The following is a 23,009-nucleotide window of genomic DNA, read 5'->3' as shown; positions in this document are numbered from 1 at the left end:
CTCAATGTCCTTCCTGAAGTGCGGGGCCCAGAACCGGACACAGGATTTGAGGTGCTTCAGCAGTGCTGAGTAACGAGGTAGAATCCCTGCCCTGGTCCTGCTGCCACACTATTGCTGACACAGGCCAGGTGCCATTGGCCTTCTTGGCCACCTGGGCACACACTGGCTCATGTTCAGCCACTGCCGACCAGCACCCCCAGGGTGTGAAGTGACCTCAGGACAGTGTTTGCCCACCATGATGAGGCGGGAGAGGAGCTCGCTGGAACAGCCCTTCTGCAGGTGTCAAGAGGGGCAGGTTGTAAGGGTGTTGCTTCATATTGTAAATTAAATAGAAATTATATAGAAACAGGGCTAGCTGGGTTATGAGCATTTTTTCCCTGCCAGATACTTTTTCCCGCATTCTGGTGTTCAGACCCACAGCCATGCCCTGGAATGAAGAGCAAAATGAGTTTATCCCTCTTCATCTCACGATAAATTGAACTGCTGAATGGGATAAAAATCCAAACTGGGTTTCCCATTCCCACCTTTCCTAGTTGAGGATCTGTGCCATGTATGGGTCCACAGCCTACGCCCTGTATGAACACAAACCCCACCCCACTTCACGGCAGTGTACAAAACCAGTATCCTTTTAATGATGCATGGGTACATGCACCTTATTAATCACTTTATAGCTGGCATGCCTATCTGGTAGATATGTATGTATGTGTGTGTATATATACACACAGGTATATGTGATACCTTCCTCCCCCTCACCCTGCTCTTTTAGTTCTTTTAGTTGTTTTCTTAATATCTTTTTTTTCCTCCTTCATTAGGGTTCTGTTACAGGTGAGACTAGAACAAGACTAGAGGTGTACGTTGCTGCTGTGGTTAGTAGGCTGTTGTACAGTTGGAAACTGAGCTGGACCACATGTGTAGCACAAAGTTCGTGATCCAATTCCCCGTCGTGACCTGTACCAAAAGCTTTGGAGAAAGCTGTAAAAATAAAAGTAATTAAAGAACTCCACCTGTGTGTATTGAAATCTCAAGTTGGGTGTCCCCCAACAGCAATGTGCTGTACCACAGTGTCACTCTCACTAGCTAGGAAAAATTGTGCTCACATTTACTGTTGTTTCGGATTTGATTTTGGCTTCTCACTCAGATCTCTGCAGTGGCTGGGATCAGTCACTAGAGGGTACAGGTGTACCTGGATTTAAGGAACTGCTCTAAATAGCTGGAAATGATAATATTTGTCTTGGATGCCAGAAATGGCTCAGCTGCTTAACACCATTATAAAATGAAAACAAAGCACAGACAAGGAGTTTGCTAATTCCACCAAAATGTTTAATACCATAGTAGATTTTCATTGAAGTACAGAGCTAATGTGAATATTTGTACAAAATATGTGGTTAAAAATAGTATTGATTTATAATATATACAGATATGTCACATCCGTGTCAGAAGTGCAGACACTCGAATGAAACCATGAGTAATGCTTTTAAATCTACAACAACATACACAAAATATTTCTGCAGCTACCCACATTAGGACAACTTGCCAAACTGACACTTAAGGATCCGTCAGTCGTTACAGATGGCATTTCTTTCAGAAGTTTCTGAACAAGAACTCTGCTCTAAAATGGATTCAAAACATTTACCTTCATTAACCCAACAGTGAAGAGAACACATCTGTGTGACACTAATGTAGACACAACTTCCTCGCACTAGATAAACGATCAGTTACAATAATTTGGCTGATTTTCTGGTGAGAATAATAGAGAAGTTTAATCCTTCTTGCTGGATACTCTTACTGATGTGAGGAAACCCCTGACCCAAATGGGCCCTTAATACAGCTCTCAGTTACGTGGATCTGAATCTTGAAGTCTGTCTTAAGGTTCTGAATAGCTTTATTTTTCGTTTGAGACTGCTCACACTTCACAGCTTTCCCAGCCTGACTCCAGTAAGAATCTCACTAACAAACAACCCCCATCTAGGCTTTTGCTGCACCAGGACATGCTCCTGTATTAAGATGACTCTTGCTGCGGCCTCAGAACGTCTGTGTAGTGACCAAACAAACTGACAGAAGGGAAGAGAGAATTCGAGCTGGTTTGGTTTTTAAAGTTTTCTGAGCATCTCTGCAGTGGAGGCATTCGAGGTTCCTGCCCATCCTACTGGAGCGCTGCTGCTGTTCTGCCTCTAACAGTGCCAGCTTCCCTCCCCTCCAAGCCAAAGCAAATATACTCCACAGTTCAAACAGACCTGTGGGAAAGAGCTTTTACAACATTTCCTCCCTGGTCATTTTACCCCTGAATGTTGCAGTTTACATGTACTTAAAAAAAGAGCACAGCTCATATTAGAAAAACATCTCCTTTTAAGAGGAGGCTGGAATATTGAAAGCTGCTGTGCTCCCCTAGAAGATGGGCTAAACCAGGAAAAGCCATGTTTGGATTTTTTGTGGGTTTTGGTTTTTTTGGGGTTTTTTTTGCTAGCATAACAAATTATTCAAGAGCTTTGTGTGAGGGCAGGTATAAATGAGGGTCTAGCTGGGACTTCAGTCCACACCTGGTTTTGATTTTTGGTACAACAGAACTAAATGTCATTTCTTAGGCAGAGAGGAAGCAAGGAAATGCAAAGGTCTTAAATTCATACTGGTATGTGAGAGAAAGCCTGAGGCAGCTAAAATTTTAGTGGTAAAATGTTTGCCACTAAAGGAGGACCAATAATAAATTCAGTAAAGGTTCTTTAGAGCATCCGAAAGCACTGTAACCATAGTCAGCCTGCGATCCTTTGGGACACACAGCTCTCTGCCATTCACAGCTGAAGCTCTGAAGCTCATTTCCCAGTGCTGCATCCAGTGCCAAGTACCATGGAAGAGCCACAACCGGCATGTCAGTACCAGAGCATTTCAGTTGGGTTGGATGGAGAATCTCACTGTAGTAGGGAAAGCTCGTTTGGTGCTCCAAGTGAAGAATAAACCAGGCCTCCTACATTTCACCTCTAAAGTATTCCAGAAGAAGTTCACTATTACTACTTTTTCTAATAAAACACAGTGGTTAAGGCCTGTGTTTTCCAAAGGAATCAAAGAGCTCATAGTTTACATCTCCAGCAAGATTTCTTGAGCAGATCTAATTTTTGTAATCATGAACAATCATCTTTTGAGAAACTAAGTCTTTTATGCCAGGCACACAGAAAAAAAATTTTTTTCCAAATCCAATATAAGAATTTCACAGGACAGTTATCAGCAAACTCATCTCCCAGTTTCCAGTCCTTTGCAAGATCCAGTACAAACTGATGCAAGAGACAATGAACAATTAATTTGAATTTTTATAACAACAAATGTTATTAGAACTTTCCCCAGCCTGGCTGGCAGCTGAATTCCATGTTCCTTGTCCAAGCACTCATGTCCACTGCATCACCCATGATTATAAAAGCATGGTGAGAACGACATCAGGTCATGGACGTGCTTTTGTTCACCAGGGACTGTGCTACAGTTTTTCTTGTGTACATTGAGCCAAATCCACAGCAAACCAGAGCAAGTTCACATGACTCTGAAACTACAGCAGCTTAAAATGGAACATGGCATATCCTGCCAACTCCTTTTTCTCTAATTTCTACTGAAACGGAGTTTGGCCTATGTCACACATTTAAGCATTTTCAGTTCTACCAGAGGTATACACCACACTACTCAGTTTACTGATATAGTTTAACTCTTTAAATGTTGCTTTTCCAAACGCCAATGCAAGCAGAACACAAAAATACTGTTTGCCATATTTATTATTTTAAACTAAGCTCTGAATTATACAAGTGTAAAAGTGATTAATTAGGCAGTAGCTTTTTAATAGTCCTATAAAATATGACTAAATAGAATATTTCAAAAGTATGTACAATGCAATGGAAACGCTCATGGCATCTGTGGCAGTGCTCAGACAAACCACTGGAATCACATCTTGTGAGGTGGTTCGGTCCATTCCTCAGTACAAACGACAGTCTGTCTTTTTGCAAAAAGCTTTTTCGGTGTTGCTGAATGGGAGGGAGGGGGGAAAAGACCAAAATATAACTAATCCACCCCTCTCACCCAATTTAGGATCAAATAAATGCTACACAGTTTATCCATGAGGAGAATTTTTATGATATAAAGCACTTTACAGTAACTATGTCTGGTGTCTTGTTATAGTAGAGGAAGGGATGATCTTGCCATGTTTTCTTGCCAAGTGTACTGGAGTGTGTCTGCGTATGTTAGGAATGGGGGTTTGTACTACCTTGTCTTAATTTCAAAAATCAAGGCCACAGAAATTCTTTGTTGTTCTCTTTCAAAAGAGGAGATTCCAAAATACCCCTTTTCCATGCACTGGAAATGTTTTCATGCTTTAACCTGTACTGAGGAAGTAATTAAAATTTCAATTTTGTATCTGCAGAGGTCAGAAAGGACAAGCAGGCAGCAGAAACAGCAACTGTACTCCCCTGATTTCCTTCTTTTAATTTCCAAGGAGCAGCAGGAGCGCTGTCCACCCAAAGGAGGCCTCAGGGCATTGCCGCCAGCTGCTCCCACTGGCTCCTGCTTTGGGAAGGAAATTAAAAGGATGTCAGCTGTGTCACTGTGCCTCAGGAGCTGTAATGTAACATTCTTCCAGGGTTAAGACATAGAAGAATTTACTGACACCTGTGAGAAATGCAAGTCAGAGCAACTGAGCTCAGAGATGCTACAGAAAAGCAGATTCCCACTGGGAAAGTAGGGGCTTTGCCTCTGATTTACTGAATTAAATAGGACAGTTCCCCTTCCAGATGGTCAGCATTTTTTGAAAGAAGCCTTCCTTCCATGCCAGGCAAAAACTAGCCTTTAGCAAAATACCAGTTTCTCTCAAGAGTCCCAAATGCTGTGACTTTGATGATAAGGACATTATTTCATAACACCTGAAACATTTTCCTTCTGATGACCATTATTTTATCATATACAGGTGACATATAACCTTTGACCATAGTTACAACAGGCTGCTTTGAATTTTCCGGTTTGCAGTTGTGTTTCTATTTCTGTGCTTTAAGCAATGAGCTGTGTCCCAGTGCCTCCTGGGTAGCACTACACAGCCTTACACAGGCCAGAGTAGTCAGCAAACAGGGCCTCATTTTAAATCTGTCTGAAAATGCACTTTGAGGAAAGAACATTTAAGGTCCAGTGATTTAATTTGCAGTATAGTTTTACATCATTTGAGGCCAAAGTCTTTGTGTTCAGAACCAGGTCTCTTCAAAGTTTGAGAGCATGGATACAAGGACAAGATTCAGCCTCCAACAGTCTTGCCTATAAAAAAACCCAGAGTATCACTTTGATTGGTGATGATCTCTGATCACTTACGTGTTTAAATCTTACTGTCCCTGTTCATACTGGCCTAAACTCCAAGTACCTCAGCATTCTGTATGTTCTCAAAAAAGCCAGTGGTGTTACTCCTGAAATACCGTGTGCAGCCTATGATGGTGTTTTCAACAAGAACATCAGGGTACAGTCTCAGGGCTGTGAGTGACAATTTGTTTACTTGAGCCAATTCTAAATATATCACTGAAAAAATAATTGAAGTGAAACCTCTAAGGAGTTACTTTAAGAAAACTTTACACAGTCATCATGAGGATATTAAAGCCCCATTTTCTGTTCAGTCTCTGCTGTAGTTAATATGCTTCTGTGAATGTAACACACACACCATGATGTCCATAATGCAGTAACAAGTATCACATTATAGATATATGCTAAGTAAAGCACTGTATCTCATCAGGAATATCAGGGGGCTGTGGTGGTCAGAGAATGAACTATATGAGAATGACAAGTTCTCATTCTCAGAACATCCTCACCATGCACACTGGGAATGCCATCTCCTGTCCTCATTGACAGAGCAACACTCTTGTTGTCCTGGAAGTGCCACTGAGGCCAAGACCACAGCAAAGGGAACTTGACCCTGCTGAAGCTTTGTAGCCTTGCTGCTAATTAAGGGCACGATGGAACCCTCCCTCAGAAACCAGATAATTAGGTTTTATGACAAAAAAATCTTGATTACAGAACCTAAGCTGACTTTTCAGATCCTAGAGTGAACTTCCAAGATATATTTACTTATTTTAACCTGCAAAGGATTTTAAACTGGAATCTCGCTGTGCCATTTCAGAGTCACCTTGGGGAGTACAGCTGCAGCTAATTAGCTTAAAAATCCCACTGTACCTTAGACATCTGCAGTATTAATTTCAGTGGAACTGCTCATGTGCATAAATTAAGCGCATGCTTAAATATATGCAAAATCTGAGCTCAAATGTCTAGAAAATATGTTCTCAAAATGACAAGTACGCATTAAAAAAATAAATCATCGTGGAAGATCTGCCAGACAGGGAATCCGGGATCTGTCTGCTGTCAGCCATGATGCAAACACAGAACAGTTTTTGTAATCCAGTATATATTGCAAGTGAAAGAAACATGCAGGACAGAGTGAAAAAAGGGGATTCAGTTGCATGCAGTCTAATTTCAAGTGTGTAATTATGGTCCTGTTTTCTTTGGCCTAAAAAAAGAGAAGAAAAAAAACAACAAAAGAACTCCAACTAACCTCTCCTCACCTCCACAAACCCAAACTGCGTACAGCTCAAAAAGGGCTTTGAAGCACAGGAAGTGGGAAGGGAAAAGGGCTGAATATTAGAGATGTACACGTAATTACTGTCAGCTATTCACCACACCACTAGGAAAGCATTCAGGCTGTATCATTACTGGAACTTACAGCTATGACAGAGAGCAAGGAATCCCATCTTAAATGAGCAGTCAGTCAGCTTCTCTTCCTCAGACTCAGAGAGAAGTACCACTCATACCTTGATGGAAGATAAACCTACAATCCCTGTTGATATTCTGGCTCCCTCCTCCTCAGAGAGAAGGACTGACAGACACCAGACCCTCCAGGAAGCTGCTGCCTCTCCCTTGAGCCCAGAGAGCTCTGTCTCACATCCCTGCCACAATAACAGACCAGTGTTCTCTACAGCTGCTGGTGGAAGAGGGTGGCTTTCTGCTGTTTCTAAAAATATTGCAAAGATAGTGTTCCTTACAGAAAATTCCGGGGGATGAAAAGGCCACCAAGCTGCTCATCATGGCTAGGCTTCGCGAACGAAGATTTGGGACCAAGCTGCTAGTAGATTAAAAACAACACACATACCCCCATTTAAAAAAAATAAAAGAAAAAGGGAAAAAAACTCTGCTGGGAAGTGAGGAGGGCAGAGGAGCAGGCTGCTTGATGAAAGGCAGTAGCAAGTATCCTGGGAGTTTGAATATCAAGCCTGATATCAGCCTAATTTCCACCTTGAACGATCTCTCTGGTAGTGGTGTTTCAGCATGCAAATTATAGTTGTGAAAAGATCCTCAGACTGAAACCCTCCCTTGTTTCTTCAGCCTTGTTTTGCCCTTTCCAGCTAGATCTATTAGTTGGTGTGATATGGTTACATGTACAAAGATCTTTTTCCTAGCCCTTTTGTTACATAGGCTTGATTACTGTGAAGGGGTTTCAATGACCTTAATGTCCCGGTACTAAGAAGGCAATGGCTGCCTTTGAACAGAACAAAGCAAACAAAAACCAAGAGCTGTGCTGGAGGAGAGAAGTGCTGCTTCGGCTGCCGGAGAGGCTCAGTTAGATACAGGCGGCGGCAGACCAGGGCGTCGAGTTTGAATGATTTTTGGCTTTGGAGAATTCTTTGGGTCCTCGTCTTCTTCCATGTCGCTGTCGCAGACGTGCACTACCACACTGGGAGTGGACTCTGTTCCCGCGTGCAGCTCGTATTTCTCTCCTGGAAGCAGAGAAAAACAAAATATCAAAAGCTGGCAGTCTGGGTAGCAACACAGGCCATGGCACTCCTGGACTGCAGAACAGTTCTGCACCTGGATAGGGTATATGAGAGTGTGCTGCTCCTAAATACAGGTGAGGGCCAGCAAGGCTGGGCTCTGTCAGCTGTCACTACAGCTCCTGAGGATCCTGCCCCGGGGGCAATGTGCATTGGTCTGTAAGGCACGATAAAATACAGGCACCCTGGTTGTCTATAATGGTGCTTTGCACCAATATTGGTGCCGACAGCAGTGAAATAAACCCACAAAGTAGGAAGAAGAGAAAGAACACAGAAGTTCATGGTTAAGAAGAGGAACTGGAACTCAACATATCAACCCTTTGCTGTGAAGTCATCACACCTTTTGGGTTGGGGCTGTTCTTTATTGTTGTTGTTTTCCTTCAGTTTAGGGTGCCTACAGTCACCCTTAAAGTCCACTGGATTCTGCAACTTGTTGCCCTCAGACTTCAACACTTGATCTAATTTCTCCAGAAATAAAAAATACGCATCTCTGCTCCAGATGAATTTTGAGTTCCAAAGCTCTTTAGCTGGGGCTGTAACAAATTCTGTCTCTGCAGATGAGATTAGAGCACAGTTTGTCAATGCTCACTAGCAGGCTAAATGCTTAAAAAATACATTACATTTTGTAATTATCTACATTCCTTATTTAAGTCTCCACTCAGTACTCCTGCAAGGAAGATGAACATGGTTTGGGTGGTTTCCTGCCAGAGTCCACAAGCAAACAAAGGATCAGTCCTGCATTCAGCCTGCTGGCACTACGTGTGTTTTGGATTGTACAAGGGATACAAGTAGGTATTGGTTATTAAATTGCAAGGAATTAATTTAAGACTTTAAAGAAAAAAAAACATTTCCTGCAAAATGTTCAGAGGTGAGGAAAGTGAGGTGCCAGTATACCCAGCTGACTTCTGTTTGTGGCACAGTGACTCCTAAATGCTGTGGCACAAGCAGAACCCAGCAGTGCCAGGTGTTGTACGATGGAAGCAAACAGCAGTTCCTGCCTCAAAGCACTTATAGTTTGGTCGTGGTACAAATTTGGATATTTATTTGTTAGCTACTTTGTGGCAGAGTCATTCACGCGAGGAAGGGGTTGCAGGTTTGGCTCTGAACTAGTACACGCAGTTCCGCTACTGTGCTCATGTGCTGTTTGTGCTGGCAAATTCCTGGTCCAAATAAGCCTGGGTGGCTTGAGACTAGAGGACATAATGTATTTTTGCCTAAAAAATAGGAGGCAACTAGTGAATAATAGCTATAAGTCAGGCATCTTGCTGTGAGAAATATTTTACTGCTGTGATACCATTAATGTTGACATTTAACTGCTCTATTTTTGGCAACCTTTCCTCTGAATCCAAATTGAGCAAAGCATTACAGGTCTTGCTGATAGGCTAAAATATAAAAAAGAGAAATAGCTCGGTTGTGCTGCATTGAGAAATTATATGGTTTTTCTTTGCCCATTTTCCCTGCAGGCTTCAGCTAATTTCTCAGCTCTGGGCTGACGTCAATGCTGCCATCCAGCACCGAGGGCTGCATTGGTCACTGTCAGCGACAGGCAGCTCTGCAGTGCCACAAACACGCAGCACCGGGCCTGTCCTCCTACACCAGCACCGCCGAGTAAATCAGATTCACTGCCCTCTTAAAAGGTAATAATCCCGGTTCAAATGCCACATTCTTTTACTGCTCAAATCCTTCCCAGAAGGACTCTTTCTGCTGAGAAAGAACAGTGGAAATAGGTACAGACACGAGAAAAAAATATTCAGATGCCTCTGGCACGCGTAACTGCAGCAGCAATTAATGTCACTTTGCAAACCGAAATGTGATGCACTTGTAAATTAGGTTTTTAAGGCATACAGTTATTTCTGAACATAAATGAGCTGCAGACTCTCTTCTGTACTCAGGATTATTCATGCCTGCAGAACTGTGGCTCAAATGGCACAAAACCTTTTCATGGATGAGCTAGGAACAGGGCAACAGTAACTCTGGGACTTTTGTACAGCTGTATCTTGTTCCAGAATATAACTATTTTTTGCAAAAATACACTGAAGTGGTAAGTACAAAATAAAAATCCGATAGATACAGCCGGATTAGCCCTTCCCTTCTGCTTTTTCTACATTTTTTTTCTTTCCTCTTAAACAACACCTCCAGCATAATAAAAAAAATGAGTTAAATTTGCAGCAGTTCAACTACTGAAGCAATGGTTGAGTCACTGCCATTGAGTCATGTTTACAAGATCTACGTTGTCCCAAGCTATGAGTAGCAAGTCGAGTCAGCATAGTTAAAAGTCACCAACTTCTGTAGCTAATACCAGTCCAGCGTTTGTCCAGTGATCTCATCCAGCTGTTTCTGATGTGACCTCCTTTGTGTTCTCAGGTCCTCCACTGCCCCATGCTCCTACTAGTCCCACTCACCCGAGGAACTCTAAGAGGCTAAGCCAAAGGATTCCTGGGGACAGGGGTCTTTCTCCTTCAGCAATCTTTGGCCTATCTCTATCCTTTAAAAATTAGTTTAAATATTCACATAAGATGAGATAGCAATGGTAACTCACATAAATTTACTCAGAAAAATACCACAAAATTTATCAATTTATCCTGCCTTCAGGATGTAAAGTAGGGAAGAATTAAGCTGTGGCATCTCTACCACACAGATTTGTCAGAAAATGTTTCTGACAAACCTCTGAAAAAAGCATTGATGTTCCTCTATTCATTTGCTTCACATAAGAAAAACAATAAGAATTTGAAGTTTCCCCACTCAACAAAAAGCACAGCTACTTTTATGTCACTGGGTGAACCTTTGGTGACCACATGAACCATGAGCAAACCCACAGCCTCAGGTGACACAAGGAAGATGACCACAGGAACAGCACAAAAATGACTTATGGCATTTCAGAATTAAAAATAATGGCATGGGATTTTCTATCCCTTTGTGAATCAATACTGTGACCTTTCATTGATGGTGCAGCTCCTGTCTAATGAGGCTCTTTTGTCCAGCAAGGATGATGCTCATATACCTAATGAATAATGAACAAATGGTAATAATACTGTGTAGCTACCTCATCCCTGATTCAGACTCATGAGCAAAGGTTAATGAGTTCAGAGCTGCCCATTCCACATTAAATGTGGCATTAGCATCATAAAAATACCTTCCACTTATTCCCTTCATCCAAGTATGTTACAAATACTTGGGTGCAAATAACATGCAGTCCTTTGTCCAGGTGCATGTTTATGATGGAAGAGCTACAGCCCATCCCACTAAATACCTCTACAGCATGGATGTGTCACGTGCAAAATAGAGGAGCTGCTCCCTAGAAGCCCATAACTGATGTTGCTACAGGAGCAGGGCACCCTCCTCTCCTGACCAGAGGAAAAGTTTTCTCCACCCACCAGCTCCCCTGTACCCTGCCCCTGATAAGGGGAGGGAGGGGCAGAAGCAGCCACGGAGCAGCAGGGAGAGGAAGGGCAGACCTCCTATCTATTACCTTTTTTTTTCCCTCCATCCCCTTTTAATCATCTCTGGGAATCATATAAAGTATTTAGGATTTCCTTTGAATTAGTGAGAACAAACATGAGACTTTGAAAACACCTGGGGACAGAAAATTTGCTGCACGAGACATGGTTTGAAATCCCTGTGTGTGGCATTTCCTGGGCAGAGTCCTGCTCTCTCCTGTTTTCCCCTTCCCTGAAGAAAGGTGAGCCAAACACAGGGTGGAGCAGGGGCAAAAGCTATGCATGCTCCTCAAGAAGCCCAACTAGAGCATGGCAGGAACAGCTACTTCTGAATTGCTCAGAGACAAAAATGAAACCCAGACCCAACAGCCAAGTGGCACAGACAGCTGCCAGGTCTCCTTTGTGGCCCAAGAGCCACTACTGTGGACCCAAGGGCCACCATCTGTGACACTTCAGAATGGCGCTTTTGTAATGTGAAAAATGTATTTTACATGACCTGGAGTGTAGCTTGAGGTGCAAAGCCTGCTGGAATGCTGATGAGGGGCTGGGAAATGTGGAGAGAACCCAAACTGGTACAGAAGTTGTCTATATGGACTACTAGAGATAGTGCCCAGCCTGCACAGGTTTTCCAACAGTGCCTGAAGCTGTGGAAGTGAGTGGCAACTGAGAGAGTGCAAAATCACACCGGGGAGTGTATGGAACAGATAAAGTGCTCAGCACCCTGACCTGTATTGTGTGTTATTGTACAGTGCAGAGCTCATCAGTGGAGCCATGATCTGTGAATCAAAGTCATGGGACAAGGGGAATTCGTGTGGGCAGCAGGCAGAAATTGAGGCTGGCAAGGGGAGCCCAGGGTGGCACCTGGAGAAAGGCATTTTGCAGGGCACAATTGGAAACTAAGGTAGTACAGGGCAATCTGTTGTGAAGAAATTGGGGTGACATGTTTGAAAGAGGCAATGGGGAAAGGAGGACAGATATGGGCAGGTTGAGGAGTGGATAGGGAGAGGGTAAGACTGCTTTCCAGAAAAGAAAGGGCATATTCTCATGCCAAGAGGATGGTTTGTAGATCACTGTAGTAATAACTGGCAGAGCAAGCAGCTGCCTTTCCTTTGAGAGGAACAGCTCTGATGTAGATACAGTTTGGACCTGGAGATTCTCCTTTCCTCCTCCTACAAGCATTTCTCATATAAAATTATTTCTGGTCTTCCTCAGTGGGATGAAACTAAGACCTTATAAAATGTTATGGAAAAGACATGAGGACCTAGACTACACAACAGCTTGGTAGGTTGCAAGCATTCCTGTACGAAAAGGTTAGGTCCAAGTCAGGCCAGGCAAGGATACGACCTGGACCTGCCAGGCAAACAGCCAGCCAACCACCCCAGCTCAGCACAATGCCTCTGAGTCTATACTAGCATTTCAAATCTGGAAGTTCTCTTGACAGTGGGAACATTTTCCATCAAACTGATTAACGACCACACACTTCTTTATTTGCAATATATTGAAAAATTTATAGGCTGGTGGTCAGCACCAAGCACAGTCACAGTTCCTGGCTTTGACTGATCTACAGCATTCCGTTCATGCCTCATTTAAAGCCTAATTTCTGCATCTGCAGAAAGTGAGAATATACATCAATCAACCAGGATCTTAATTAAATATGCCATGATCTTCCCTAAGAGTAAATGCACCCTCACTGATCTCAATTTAAAGTGAAAGGACCAAAAACCAGCTTCCTTTTGAGTACAGCAGGAAGAAACCTGTTCTGTTAGATCCCTGAGATGCCAGTCAGTCACTGCTGCAGCAAAAACACCTATCCAAAAACTGAGCTTGGAAAAGGAGGGCACACAGCAAATCTTTTAACTCACCTACATATTCATTATACTCTGGAGCAAATCTCCCAATGTTTTGCAGCCAGGGAGAGTTTTGGTCTCTAATTTTGTGGCTATGATGATTATGGCAGCATACTGTGACAGGAGGTGACCTGTATTCATGGAATGGGAAAGGAGCGTGTCCAAGTGGTGCATCTTGCATTCCCAGCGAAGTAGGTCAGTAAAATTCACCTTGTGCCGAGGACATACAAAGACACTATTCACTGTTTACAAGCTCACATGAGTTTTCCTGGTCCTTAGATATTTATTTTACCAAATTGCTAGATTTAACATAGCAAAGATTCCCTGCAAGTTAAAGACCTGGAAGTCAGGCTCTAACATTCACAGTTCTGTAAACAACTGTGCCAGTGTTTTTCAATAGCTGATAAGCCATAGTTACATTTCTTAATTGTGTTTTTGAATGGAAAAAAAATCTCCCTTTGCTGCAGCTACCAGTGCTATTTGATTCCCACCAGTATGTCTTACTGCTGCGATACCAAGAAATGAGTGTCAGTGGGATTTGTTTTTCAATGAAATTCTAAACATAGTAAATGTACAAACTGAGAACAGCAACACTATTTTAAACCCGCCGCTGCAGTTAACTAAAATTGATCCCTCTAACGAGTGCTAAAAATAGAAAGAAGAGAGCACACAGCGACTTTTCATATTGCTCCCTTCAGGCTCCTTAAATCCTGGTGAATTTGACCTTCACGCAAAGCTGTCCCAGTGTGTGGGACAATGAGTGATATTTCACATTCCACTGCTCCAGAATAGGAATTGATTTATTACCCAGCTAGCTCAGGAATTCGTTTACATGTTTCCATTTATAACATTGCTGCATCAAAAGGAAGAAAAAAAAGGTTTTTGTTTTTCTTTTATTCAGCAGTTTAGAAGCAAAGTATCAATTCTGGAAATAATAATATGCTGTATAGTACGAAGCATTACACTTCACTGCCTTTTTCTGTGGGCTTTCCTGCTGAAGGGGAATAAACCACAGGAATCTCTGATGCTCTCCTGATATTTATTTTCCCACTGTGAAGGATCCCATGTGAAAAAGATAGGAGATAATCCAGCAAACCTTGTGAATCATGAAACATCTTCCTGCACCCCATGCACTCCAGCTCTGGGTTGCTCTGGTGCAGTTGCACAAGAGCCCCAGTGATAAGATGTCTTCAAGTGGAAGTTGCTCTCAGAGTGAGCAAGCAGCATCTCCTGTACCACTGGGGAGAAAATAATTCTCTCATCCCACAAGAATTTCAAAAATAAACTGCTAAATTTTCATAAGCTCACCCCTCCAATTGTTATTAGATTGGATCTGAAGTGTTTTATTTTGGTATGAACATAATTTAATAAGCTATTTTTTCCTTGTGGTTTATGAATGTAAATTAGATTAATTTCTAAACAATAATGCTTAGACCTGAAACTGGAACCTTTTCCATTTTGAAATTTTTAAAAGAGGATGCTTTAACAGCTTTGAAAGAAAACCATTTGTAAAGATGACTTAATTAAATCAAAAGTAACCCTCTCCTCTGAAAACTTTTTGTTTTATCAGATGAGCATTTTCTAAGGGAAAGCACTGCTTGAAAATCCCAGCTATCTTCAATTACTGGCATCAGCTGAAGATGGGAAGACAGAAGAAAGCCTGTCTGCCTTACCCATTGACATCTGTTCTATGTTAACAGAGGCTACAACTTATCCCATTCTACCTGCCTGCAGTTTTCAGCAGAAAATGAGCATTCCTAACAAAGCAATCCTGCTGGACTGAGGAAGGGTAGTTCTCTCTTGACAAACTTGTTAACGTGAGACATTCTCCACTCCAGTGGAGGTGCTGTAATGCCTAAACATTTGATGAGGTATCTGCATCTTGGAATGCAGTACCAAGCAGATGTCATTTAAGAACTCCTCAAGTTCACGGCAAAACATTTGTCTGCCTAAACCATCAATTGTCTCATCTAAGCACAAACCCCAGCACAATAAATTCTGTAAGCAAGCTTTGATCTGCTGTTCAACCCAACAGCACTCATGAGCTGCAGGTAACATTCAATTCTGTACGTACATATGGCAAAACTCATTCTGAAGAAAAGAACCAGTTGACATCCATCAACCTAAATCCAAAGCATTAAAGTGACTTATAGACTTTATGCCAACTCCCTCTACAGCTATTATCTAATTTGATATTTCTTGTCTTCTTTTTCTGACGCATTTTCACCCAAGGGCCACAAGCTTACCTGGTCCAAGCTTGGAAACTGCATAAAGGAGGTCATAGTTGATGACAGGTGTTGCATCATCTATTGGTTGCCACCCTACAGGTGGGGAGGCTGGAGGCGAGATGAGAAACTGTTTTGCAGGCTGTGGTGGTGCCAAATGAAGCTTGTCTCCATCTGTCTCAGAGGTCTGAATCTTTAAAGCATAACAAAAGACATTGTTTTATACAGGGTAGAATCACAGAATGGTTTGGGTTGGAACGGACCTTTAAAGATCGTCTCGTCCAACCCTCCTGCAATGAGCAGGCACATCTACAACTAGATCAGTTTGCTCAGAGCCCTGTCCAACCTGACCTTGACTGTTTCCAGGGATGGGACATCCACAACTTCTCTGAGTAATCTGTACCAGTGTTTCACCACTCTTATTGTAAAAGACCTTCTCCTTACATCTAGTCTAAATCTGCCCTCTTTCAATTCAAAACTACTCCCCCTTATCCTACTGCAATAAAAGGTTTGTCTCCGTCTTTCTCACAGGCCACCTTCAAGTACTGAAAGGCCACAATAAGGTCTCCCTGGAGCCTTCTCTTCTCCTGGCTGAATGACCACAGCTCTTTTAGCCTGTCTCCATAGCAGAGGTACTCCAGCTCTGTGATCACCCTCGTGTACCTCCTCCAGACCTGCTCCAACAAGCCCTGGTCCTTCCTGTGCTGAGGACCCCAGAGCTGGATGCATCACTCCAGTGGGTCTCACGAGGGCAGAGTAGAGGGAGAGAATCACCTCCCTCTTCCTGATGGTCACTGTTCCCTTTATACAGCCCAGGACACAGCTGGCTTTCTGGGCTGCCAGTGCATATTGCCAGGTCATGTCCAGCTTTTCATCCGCACAGGATGGCTAAATGGAATGATTACTCAAACCATACACTTCTAATCCCAAATGCCACCCAGGCAGGGTTTCAACGTCAGTCTCAGCAGAGAAGGCCTGGAGATGAATTTCATCTCAGCCTTACAGATGGTGCCTCTGCAGTAAATGCACAGCAGAGGGCTGTTACATCAGCAAAGCTTCACTGTTTGTGCCTATTGTATACCTTCTCTCAGGATAAGTACAAAGCTTTGGTATCCACAGCTGCTAGTTTAGAGATTTTTGAGGCTGAAAAGATGCTGTTGTGATCTCCTGGTCTAAATGCCTAAATAAAAAAAGATATTACACAAGAAACCAGTAACGCCTGCATCAAGGCCTTATAAGTAACTTCAGAAAGGTTTCTAAATATTTAATTTCTTTAGTTGAAGTGATAAAGGAATCTATCATGTTCCTTAGTAATTTGCAACTGAATGTTTTCATCTTATTTCCATCTTAAATTATCTAGTTTAATTCCTGATCTTTTATGTTAAAGAAGCCTCAGCATAAGTGAATTATACTACAGCCATACCTGAGCAAGGTTACAACCACCTCGAGCCCAGAACAATAAACTGCATTTCCATGACAGCAAATGCATCAGGGTGCTGACAATCCTGCCATACTGGAATGGGTTTGCAAAGAGCCAGTCTGGGTCTCTCAACTCCACGTTCCCCAGAACTTCTAGGTCTGGAAGTTGTTCTTCAGCCTGGCTCAGGCCATACACTGCCCCAGACACTGTGCTGCTTCCACATCTTCATCCCTGGACATGACTAATAAGCTCTCTTAAGGCTGAGTGTACTGGAGAGCACAGTGCAGATGCCAGAATGGCTCTGCAGGAAATCTGCTTAGATAGGGAGACTAATCACTATTGTGCACATTTTTCTTTTTCTTGTTATCCCAAGTTTCCAATTAACCTCTTGATTGTGCAGGAAGAGTGACATGGTTCTCAGATCTGCTTAACTGCAAGTTTTGAAACCTCTCAGAAAAAAAACCCCAGAGCCAGATCTAGGAGATTAAGGCATATAAAATGGGATTGAGGCGGATTCTCAACACATAAATCCAACTGTAAGATCTTCTGAACTCATCTCCTGCTGAGGCTCAAAACAGCTCCTATTTTGACCAAATACTTTGGATGAAAAGGATCACAATTTAACAGCCTCTTGGGTTTGCCTGATACCTTCAAATGAGTCAGCCCTTAATCCCAGACCTCTGAAGGGCCAATCTGGCAGCCCAAAGCATGCTTACATTGCTCAAGCATGCTTACATTGCTCATAGACACTAGTGGGTATCTCACATGCCACAGTGGCCACAGCAATTCATTAAAATGCATTCAGAAGAGGTGGTGGTTGGGCTCTCAACCTCTCTCACCTTTTTATATGCTGGCTGGGGCCTGTTACCCACCCAGGCTGTGGAAGGTCTGTGTTCTTTCTCCCTTGTCCAAGGAAAACTGAACCTCCACCTGACACTTCCAGTAGATGGATATAATCACCTATGCCCCCAAGCTGAGAGTGTTGTTCTTCCCCTACCTGCTTCCTTTTACTTGAACTTAATGAATTCTTTCTAGAGAATTCAATATTTGTAATTCATGTATTCAGTAAGGAAAAAAAACCAAAAGGCAGGAGGAAGCCTGACTGTGGCTCAGGGTTGCAGTCAAATAAATAATCCAGCTTTTTTTTTTTTAATTATTACTCATTTGGATTCTTTACATTAGCACTTTTTTTATGGTTGGTTTAGAGAGTTACCCACAGACAAGCACCACTGTTGTAAATCACCTCTAAGCTATGTAATTCTGTGCGTTGAATAAGCAACTTTAGTCCTAAGCAGCCCTTTAAATTTACGCAGACCCTCAGGGCAGGTACAGTTCAGTCAACATAAGGAGGTTTGAGTAATCTTTCAGAAGAGAGACTGGGCATGGGAGAAACCTTTACTACTTTTATTTGGTGATACTGCACAGTATTTCTATAAAAGCTCTTCACTGACAGAAGTAGATTCCAGATTTCATTACCTGTGCAAAATACAACTTTAACTTCTTCCCTCTGAACTGTGTTTCATGCAGCTCTATTCTGGCACGAGCAGCTGATTTGGGACTGCTAAAATTTATCCGCACACGCCTGAAGCTTTTGAACAGCTGGAATGTCACACAGTCATCATAGGCACGGAACAAGCCTTCGAATTTCTCCTGCAAATTAAAAAGAAACAATGCTGAGGATTAATTTTGTGCTGTCACATCAGTCTGCGTCAAAGGAGAATCTGAAACTTGACAACCATTTAACCAGGAGGTTTCAGACTGTGGCCTTTGGGGGCAGGTGTCCATAGAGTAATAAAGGCTCTGTGAAAACAAATTGAGGAAAGCACTGGTCTGGTAGTGCTGGACTCTGCAAAAAGTTTGGGGGAAGAAGACTGCAAATTGAGAACCCAGCAGCTATTGAACTTCTCACAGAAGTTGAGCAAAACTGCCACAGTGACACATGAAATGAAGCTGAAAAGGGCACATGACTGAAAACACCAGATAACTATGGGCTCATCTCTACAGAAGCAACCATTGTGCTGAATTACAATGGAGTCAGCAGAGAAAGGCTGGAACTGAGGGTTACATCCACATCAGCACTGCAGTGTCATTTGGTATTGCATGATATGTTTGTTCTGGATGTTTTGTCATTTAAATACTTAGTGCAGAAACACAGTCATTCCTTGAGAGTTCCTGTAGCATCTGGGAAACAAACTGGGTAACTGAAAACAGTGACCTGTCCCAAAGACAAATTTCAGGCTGTAGAAACACTTTCAAAAGAACATGACAAAAATATGGATATTTCAACATTGTAAAAGAAAGGTCTGAAGTCTACCACATCCATGGACCTGGAGATGAACAGAAATTCAAGGAACGTTGGCAGCCTTGGAGGCTCAGACCCTCTGTGATTTCTCTGTAAGCTGTGAGCATGCAGAGGACTAGTTCCACACCATCAAATAAAAGCAAAATCCTTAAATCAATTCTGGCACTTGCACAGGTCTTTTCATTCACACAAGTACAGATTCATAAAATATTAAGGCCGAAAGGGAGGGCAGTTATCATTTAGTCCAGCCTTTGCATTTACCCAGATTTCAGACTGTCATCCACTGAGTTGCACATCAATTCCAAGCATCTGAATTACTGCAACCAAGATTTGAAGTCTTAGAAGATGGACAATCAGCCAGAGCAAAGCCCTTTCTCTTAAGAGTGCTTTATCCTGAAAAATCCAGTGTTTGAGATGATTTGCAACACCATTTCATACACTGAGGGCTATTATGTCAGAGGTTTGTATAATTACAATAACCTGATGTGGTTGCCCCATCCCAGGACATGTTCAAGGCCAGGCTGGATGGGGCTTGGAGCAACCTGGTCTAGTGGAAGATGTCCTTGCCCATGGCAGCAGGGTTGAAACTAGATGATCTCTAATGTCCCTTCCAATGCAAACCATTCTGTGATTCTGTGTTTTCTTTGCTATCTCTGCAAGTCAGTATGGTTTTACGTGTTTTAAAATATGACTTCTTTTCTTCTCATCCAGGAAAACAATTTCTTATCCTTAGAGTGAATAACTGGTAAAGACTGCAGAAGATAAAAAAGAAAATGCAATTTATGTAATCTCATCAATACTTCAGTTCTCATCTGTTGAGCTTACAAGCAAAACAAAAAATTCAGAACTCAGAAAAAATGTATCCTGAAGCACAGTGCAGCTGCATCAGGGAGCACTAATGGCACTGGGGGAGTAACTACTGTCAGCCTGAGATATCTGTTAAAGAGTTAACTGAGAAAACAGACCAGGGCCATGGCAAAGATTGTGACACACCAATGCGCATGTACCAGATCTCCTTTCATTCACTGCCAACTCTGTGGTCTTCTTCCCCATAACTGATATTCCATTTCTGGCACCCTTTCAAAGGAACCTCCCTGTGGTCTATTAAGCTTTCATGCTTTTCATTTCATTCTGCCTGACCTCGCTCACCTCTTCCTCTCACCGCAGGAGACACTTTGGAGGAATAAAAAAAGAAAAAAGGAAAGAAAAAAAAGAGGCGAGAGCCCCGTGGTTTGGCTGAGGGTGACTAAAGGCACACAGCTATCCCCAAAACAGTGTGATGCTGTTAGGTTTGTACAAACAGGTCTAGTCATACCACCTAATGTACAAATTGTCAACATTTCCCACGTGAGTTATGCCTTTTGTCTGCTTTGCTGACATTTTTGAAAAATTCCATTTTCCTGAGCAGAAGTCTTCATCCAGTGGCATTTGTATAAAGGTCAGCCAAAAGCAAGAGCCATTTCAGTCCTGTCCTGCTTGGAAATTTGATGCTACAACCTTCACAATGACCAGGCTAAATGGGCTGGGAGAAGGGAGAGAAAGGGACAGGAGCCCAGCATCCATGTAAAGTAGGACTCACACAGCATTCAGAAACATAGTCCAAATTAAAGTGACTAATTAAAACTCATGTCTCCATGACACCTATGTTACCTATTTCAGACTTCTTCATTACATTTTGAAAAAGCATCTTGAAGTAAACAAGCTTTAATACATATATAGACATGGTTTAGTAGGGGACTTGGCAGTGCTGGGTTAATAGTTGGACTTGATGATCTTAAAGGCTCCTCCAACCTACACAATACTATGATTCTATGAGAGATATGTAGGTATTTATATTTATATATCCAGTCCCCTGTAGTAGCTCTCATTTTCCCTACAAGTCAAAAATGAAATAATTCATTATATTAAAAAAAAAAGTTTCACCAACCATGGAAGAAACCATGCATGGACTTGTCTGAACACTTGGAAGTATCTGTTATGAGTGACTATTTATTAGGAAAGAGATCCTACCTGTATGGATGCAGCAGTATTTGCCTGCATCAGCCAGTGCTGTGTCCCCACCCTCTTTGTAACACAACCCAGAATCCAGGTCTTGGTTGGAGTCATAATGCAAAAGAAGGTAGGACACAATTTCAAACATGAGTCCAAGAACAGGGAGCACAAGGAATTTTCTGGGCACGTTCCTAGGCAATCCTGAAACTCTTTCTCATTAGGCACTGAAAGGGATAGATGGAGTATCTCTAAAAAAAGCTGATTAAGTGCTGGATGCCACTGCTACACTGGGAGAACTGTAAAGCACTATGGACTTTATTCTGCTTACTTTTCAATTTGATACTGGCACAGCTTTAGAGATCCAGCTTTGATTAACACTCCTAAAAATGCCGTGGGGAGGAAGAAAATCAAGCCTCTATTTGATATTAATACAGGGCAGTCTATCCACAGTGGGGACAATTCTACTGCACCAACTGAAACTGCAACACCTATTAAAAAAAGCCATACATCTGGATTTTTCTACGTTTTCAGCTGATAATAATAATGACCTCAGCAGAGGTCATTAATCATCAACTGAATTTAATGGCCCTCAGCTGCATCTCGAGCCATCCCAACTCCTCCCAGCTTCACATTAATTCCCAGGAAACGCCTTATGCCTTAATTGCTATTGCCTGTGACTTCTAATAAGTGCTGAATGTACTTATCTGGATAAAAGTCTTTCAGAGTCGTTCCAATCTATAAGAAAATTTATCATATACATTTTAAAGACCTAAGCAAATTCTCTCCCTTTCAAGTTTTGTGGATAAATTATTCAAGACTCATAATCCTCTCAATTCGGGACTTTTAAAGTGCTTTTAGGATTCAGTACTTTTAAAGTGCTTTTAGGATTCAGTACTTTTAAAATGCTTTTAGAAAATAAGTCTTTAAACTTTCAGAGCACTTTGAAAAATTATGAAAAAAAATGGGACGTCCAAAGTTAAGCAGCAGTGATGTTACTCTTGAAAAGTCAAAATGCAGAAAGTCATGAGTTAATCATTTATTTCTGGGATTTTGGAGTGTCTTCATCCATCCCGAGTATGTCTCCATGAGGCTCAATTAATGCTCTGGAAAATGTGAGGAGCCTTCATTTGATCAAGTTCTCACTTCTCCCTCGTGAGCTCCACACCCCCTCTTCATCTCATTCCTGTGCCTAACACTGGGCACCTTTCCCCACTTCTTTCTTTCCTGTCACCTTCTGTCAGCTCCCATCACCCTGACTCACCACCTCTAGCAGTTTCTGAAATTTCTTTTTTTTTTTCTAAATTAACAAAATTATCACAAAATAGGACCATACTAATTAAGGCTGCTGATTACTCAAGCTTGATGGTTATCATTTACGACAGCCAATGCCGAGGACAAACGCAAGGAAGAAATGAGGGCTGGAGTGACAGACATGAGCTAAAAGCCTCTGAGGACAAGGGCAAACCTATGCTCTCCTGGACTAAAAACTATTTCTGCCACTAAATGAGAGCTCACCTTGACCAACACCGTGTGAGTTACATGATAACAGTGATCAGTGAATTGCAGCCATAAGCAGGCAAACAAGATACTGGATATATCTGGAAAAGTATTTCCAGTAAAGCAAGGAAAGTAATAACAGCATTATATAGAGCACTATTGCACCTCATTAAAAATGCAGGGTTTGTTGGCTATATCCCAAACAGATTAAGGCAAATGGAAATAGATTCAGATAAAGGTTACAAGGAGCTGGGGGCAGGGGGGGGCCTCATCCTGGAGAAAAGGAGCCTCAGGGGGGACCTTATTTCTGCCTACAACTCCCTGAGAAGAGGGTGTAGCCAGGTGGAGGTCAGTCTCTTCTCCCAGATAACAAACAATATCACAAGAGGAAACGGCCTCAAGTTGTGCCAGGAGAGGTTTTATTAGGAAGAATTTATTAATGGAACAGGTTTTCAAGCATTGCAACAGC

The 23,009-nt window shown here is 42.2% G+C and overlaps 1 protein-coding gene across 3 annotated transcripts in view; it reads right to left on the bottom strand.

Moving 5' to 3' along the window:
* Positions 1-1,298: 1,298 nt before the first annotated feature.
* RCAN2 (regulator of calcineurin 2) overlaps positions 1,299-23,009 on the bottom strand; it is an 87,807-nt gene continuing 66,096 nt past the window's right edge. For all 3 annotated transcript variants that reach the window (XM_064650724.1, XM_064650726.1, XM_064650727.1), the window contains 3 exons: positions 18,226-18,399; positions 15,351-15,522; positions 1,299-7,766 (listed from right to left, as the gene is read on the bottom strand). In XM_064650724.1, coding sequence (XP_064506794.1) covers positions 7,606-7,766; positions 15,351-15,522; positions 18,226-18,399 — 507 coding nt within the window. In that variant the 3' untranslated portion in view covers positions 1,299-7,605. The remainder of the gene's footprint in view (positions 7,767-15,350; positions 15,523-18,225; positions 18,400-23,009) is intronic.

The sequence above is a fragment of the Pseudopipra pipra genome, chromosome 3 (assembly GCF_036250125.1).
Source record: "Pseudopipra pipra isolate bDixPip1 chromosome 3, bDixPip1.hap1, whole genome shotgun sequence".
Taxonomy (NCBI): Eukaryota; Metazoa; Chordata; class Aves; order Passeriformes; family Pipridae; genus Pseudopipra; species Pseudopipra pipra.
This window is presented reverse-complemented; position numbering and strand designations above follow the sequence as displayed.